This window comes from Lolium rigidum, chromosome 3 (assembly GCF_022539505.1).
Source record: "Lolium rigidum isolate FL_2022 chromosome 3, APGP_CSIRO_Lrig_0.1, whole genome shotgun sequence".
Taxonomy (NCBI): Eukaryota; Viridiplantae; Streptophyta; class Magnoliopsida; order Poales; family Poaceae; genus Lolium; species Lolium rigidum.
The window spans coordinates 69,686,928-69,692,247 of record NC_061510.1 but is presented as its reverse complement, the minus strand read 5'-3'; the positions used below and the strand labels follow the sequence as shown (position 1 = coordinate 69,692,247).

General features: G+C 46.2%; 1 protein-coding gene across 1 annotated transcript; it reads left to right on the top strand.

Moving 5' to 3' along the window:
• Nucleotides 1-424: 424 nt before the first annotated feature.
• LOC124694995 (putative serpin-Z5) lies at nt 425-1,803 on the top strand. The gene is made up of 2 exons (XM_047227908.1): nt 425-940; nt 1,015-1,803. Exons 1-2 carry the CDS (start codon nt 425-427, stop codon nt 1,801-1,803), a joined length of 1,305 nt encoding a protein of 434 aa, XP_047083864.1.
• The last annotated feature ends 3,517 nt before the right edge of the window (nt 1,804-5,320 follow it).

Here is a 5,320-nt window from a genome sequence, read left to right as displayed (position 1 = left end):
GGGATGGAGGGGGAGAGGCGCAGGGTGGTGGGCACCGTCGACGGGAGAAAGAGGAGACGGCGGTCGTCGCGGTCGTCGCGAGGAAGAGGATGAGGGCGTGGGCGGAGGGGCCGGAAACTGGTCGGGAAAAGAGTAGGGTGGTTACTGCAAAAATGCCGATTCGGCAGGTAAATCTAGTCGGAGGGAGTAATATAATCAAGATATTGTTGCTCAATTTTTATGGTCAAAGTTCGTCTTGGAATGCGTGTGCGCCTTATTTCTCGAAACGAGGTAGTACCTAGCTCCCCAAACTGACAATCGGAATTCGAAAAAAAAAAACTGACAATCGGAGGAGTGACAGTCGAGCATTTGATGTGTGTGCGCGCAATTTACTCCGCCCTAGCCCCTCTCCTCCGCATCCCCCGCTGATCACCCACCGCCGCCGATGCCTTCCCCTCCTTTCACAATTCCGCTGCCGAAGCCTGTCCTCCTTCTCGCGCTCGCCGTCGCCGCCACGCTCTTGTACGCCGCCGGACTCCATGCCACACTGCCACGCGACCGCCCCGCACCGCCCCCAGGCCCAGCCACGATCCGCCACGGGCACACAGCCCTCGCGCTCCGCCTCGCCAAGCAGCTTCTCCCCGGTGCCAAGGGCAACGTCGCCTTCTCCCCGGTGTCCATCCACGCGGCGCTGTCCCTCGTGGCCTTGGGGGCGCGCGGCGCCACGCTCCAACAGCTGCTCGCCTTCCTCGGAGCGCCGTCCGCGGCGGCCCTCGCCGACTCCGCACGCCGCGTCGTCCACCGCGTCCTGGCCGATCGAGCGGCCTCCGGAGGGCCGCGCGTCCTCTTCGGCGGCGGCATCTGGGCCGACGCCTCGTGCGGCGCGCTCAAGACGGCGTTCCGGGACGTGGCGGTTCAGTCCTACAAGTCCGAGGCCCGCACCGTGAACTTCGCCAACGAGGTATGCTCCAGAATTTCACATCAGCTTTGAATCTCTGACAAACAAAATCGTCAAATCGCTCGTGATTTCTGAAGCCCGAAGAAGTAGCCAAGGCAATCAACGGCTGGGCAAAGAAGGCCACGAACAACATCATAGACTCCATCATCTCCCCCAAGGACATCACCGCCGGCACCGTTCTCGTGCTCGCCAATGCAGTTTACTTCAAGGCCAAATGGGAGATCCCGTTCGAATCGAGTGACACGCGTCCCGGCTCGTTCCACCGGCTCGACGGCAGCCGTGTCGACGCGCAGTTCATGTCCCGGACCATGTACGCCGCGCAGTACGCGTCGTGCTCCGACGGCTTCAAGGTCCTCCAGCTCCCCTACGAGCACGGCCGAGGCGACGCGGACGAGACACGCTACTCCATGTACCTCTTCCTCCCGGACGAACGCCATGGGATCACCAGCATGGTGGACGCGGTCACCGCGGGGCCAGACTACCTGTACGCTGTCCTGAACAAGACGGCGGCTAACACCGTCAGGGTTACGCTGCCAAAGTTCGCGATAAGCTTCAACCGGAACCTCGTCGACGACCTCCGTCTGCTGGGCCTCTCGCTGCCGTTCTCGGCAGGGTCGGCAGACCTGCGGGGTATCTTCGAGAAGGAATGGCAGGCATTCATTGGCAAGGTTCTACACAAAGCGGTCGTCAAGGTGGATGAAGAACGGACGGAGGCGGCCGCGGTCACGATGATTATGATGGATGGAGCTGGGAGGGAGCAACCGGTCGAGTTCGTCGCTGACCATCCCTTCAGTTTCTTCATCATGGAGGAGCGGTCAGGGGTGATCGTCTTCGCCGGCCATGTTCTTGATCCCACCGCGAACTGATAATCATTTATTTGTAGAAACTTCAGGCACTAGCTATTTGCTGATATTCTACCATCTTCTTATGCTAGCTTGTCCTTGATCCCACCAACTGATAAGCATCGAGTTAAGGAAACTTCAGGCATTGCCTATTTGCTGATATTCTACCATCTTCTTGTGCTAGCTAGCTGCTTAATTATCAGCTTCATGTACTGTGTGAACCAACCATGACATCATATATTGTTGGATGTATATCTCTTAACGAATACTACTGCATTTCAGCTTCATGTATTGTCGATAGCTCTAAAGTTTTTCCAAAAATATATCTTGACAAAGAATTTCTCTGCAGTAATGGTTCAGAATAATCTCAGCAACAACAAAGAACATTTAGTTTATCAAAATCATTACTTTTACTAGGGTACCATGATTAGTTCTTTTTCATAAGACTATGATTAGTCCTGTGACAAGCCAAACTGAGAAATTGACCCCCTCCGCCTAACCCTTTCCGCCACCCTCTCCATCTCCTTCTTCAAGTGCATATGGTTGTGCTTTGTTACTTATATTATGCTGTCTTCTGTCTTCATCCATTTGGTACCATTCTTATATTATTCGTGAATCATGCACAGGTAAAGCTTATCAAGTGTCTCGTGGACAACATTGTTGTTGATATCGCACTTAACCAAGTTGGTGGATTGTGTACACTTTGATTCATTGAACAGGTGTGTCTCTTGTTTAAATCAACTGCATATTTTGCTATATGCAAATGATCTGCTGGAATAATTTCTTTGTGTATATCAATAGTTAATACTATCAAATGTACAGTGTTGACTTTATGGCTATGGTTATCACATATATGTTTGCGAATTAAAGCAACTTGATTTTTCTTCCTATAATTGCTTCTAATGAATTCACATTTTATTAGGTTGACAAATTTATCAATTAAAACCATTTATTCAAGCGGAGTATCATATTGGTTAAGGCATGGTGTTTTTACGAGAGTCGTGTTCTTCGGGCTCACCATGGTCTTATATGTACTTATGCATTGGAGACCCTCGTTCTGTACGTTTTTCACGTGTTCAACAACTGTTTTACCGGACCACTTGAGGTATTTTTCTCTCTTCGATTTTACTATCCTAACGTGAAAATATTGCACACTTCCTTTTCCAATCTTTGTGGTCATTTTGCTGCTTTTATTGATCATCCTCCTCCTGAATGCAGTAAATTTTATATCATATTTTGTCTTTGTTGATAGAGAAGCTTCAACTGCTCGATCTGTCAGATCGATGAAAGAAAGCACATCAATATGTTTTGCCGACAACCTGTTACTTTTTGAGTTAGAATACGCATTGCCTTCTCTTTTGGGGAAAAAAGGCTGGCAAAGTTACTCGAATATCCAACCAAAGATCTAGTTGCTGAAGTAAACCAATTCTTTACAAATACATAACAAGAAATGGGTGTGGTAATTGTCCTGACACCTCTACACCAAATCTATCTCCTGAACATCCCCGGTCTGTGCTGAAGCGTCAAACAGCCACAAAAGTGCAACAATGACCAAGAATAATAAGATTGAAAAAACTAAACTTTGAGCTAGTCAGGACAGTTTCACTGAAGGTTCTCACAGTTGACATCCTCAGTCAGTATGTTTGGGCTCCTACCTCAGTTCATTATTGCCAGTTGCTTTCTGTTCTTCGCTCTGTTACAAGCTACTGTCTCTTTCTTTGCACTTCTCTCATTGTGTAGAACTCGCTTTGAGCACTTGCTTCTACTAGTACATAAGAGATGGTCTGGCTTCTTTGGTTATTGGCTGATCTTGGTGCCTGATGTGAATTGTGATGCACCCACATTGACTGCACTACTGCTATTCAGATAGCAAATGAACTGGCCAAGCATGAGCTAACCAAGCATATTGGTGTGGATGAGTTCTTCTCATTGTCTCATTGGCAACAATCAACCATTTACCTCGATTATGTTCCATCGGAGCTTCAACTTCTGATTTCTTCACGGAAGCTCAAACTAGCTAGTGAAACTTGAGCTATATATATTCTTAAACTCAGTCAGCCCCGTCGATGGCCATGTTCGAACAGCTCGACCGAACAGGGCCCCCAAATCCCTGGGCCCCCCAAATACCTCTAGGCCATTAACATATTGTGGTCTTGTCCGGCCCAGCCAGTAGCTCGTTTTGATCACAATCGGGAGACGGATCGTTCAGCATCGCCCAGTCTATTCGCTCGCGTCGCACCAGCCGGCGTGGCCCCGATTTCTTTTTCTGTTCGCTATTTCTTTTCCTGGTCTACTGGAGCAGCTGCAAGACCCCGCTTTGCCGTTCGCCCGAGTCCCGACGAGTCTACCGATCGACGATCATCGATTAAATATGCGCGAAGGTAAGACCAAGACCGCTGCAGCTCGTGGATTAGTCATGCTAACCTTGTTTAAATTATTTATTAATTTGTGGACTATGGTGAATTACGAGAAGAATGAAGTATCAATCAGGTGCTAGAGAAAATTAATTATGAAGGTACGATTGTAGATTTTATTTCAAGAAATATACCAGACCGATGATGCTTTTCGGTACAACATGAGGTTCGTTTGTTACTTTATTGTTAAATTTACAACTTTTAAAATAAATACTTGATACATTTTCTGAAGTTATATAGTAGTAGTTAAGTAAACATATGATTTATATTGAGTTTGAACAAAAAAAATAGCCTCATTTTGTAACTCGCACCGGGGCCCCCAAATCCTGGAGACGGGGCTGAACTCAGTGTGTCAAATCCACCTTGGGTTTAAAGGGGTGGGTGTTATAATATGTTTATATGATGTAAATGCATAGGTTAGAGCCATTCTAGAGTAAGCCCCTGAGGTCTATGTATGCTAGGTTATAACTCTATGAATCAAAGCAGTATAGAATTTGAGTTAGGTAATTTACTAGTAAATATACCCGTGCGTTGCGACGGAAATTAAATTAAATCATATACTTCTAACGCAATAATCAAGATTCAACCATCAATCCCTCCACACATATCCACTTCCTTTATTTCTCTGCTTTTCTTTTTCAGATATCCTTTTGTGTATTTTGTAACTGCAATGAATGACAACATATTAAAAGCTAATGCATCAATTAAAATCCACTGTCCGCAATGTTCTCGGAAGTTGAAAATCCTATGGCACAAAATAAATAGTGAGGCCAACTTATCATATTTTACCACAAATTTGGCATTAGCGTCAATGCAACTATATACATTGAAAAAAAGTTAAGATAATTATAGAATTAAGCTAGCAATGCAACCAGGTTAAATAAAAACTATGTCATAAAATATAAAAAGTTCCATTCATGATGCATGAATGTGTTATGTGCTTTTTCTGGAGCTCATGGAGAAAATATGTATAGATAGGTTCGGCCAGAAAAGGTGAGGCAGCCGGCTCTATTTTTTCTTAGTGTTTTTCTCCTGACAGCCCAGGCGTCATTATAATTGATCTTTTCCCCCTGTTCTTAATGTAAAGACAGAAACAAAAAGGTTGATTTCACATGCACACAAAAGTG

Coding starts and splice junctions, on each gene's coding strand:
- LOC124694995 (XM_047227908.1), top strand. CDS start 425: ATGCCTTCCCCTCCTTTCACAATTCCGCTGCCGAAGCCTGTCCTCCTT. Junction 941..1,014: donor CCGTGAACTTCGCCAACGAG/GTATGCTCCAGA, acceptor TGATTTCTGAAG/CCCGAAGAAGTAGCCAAGGC.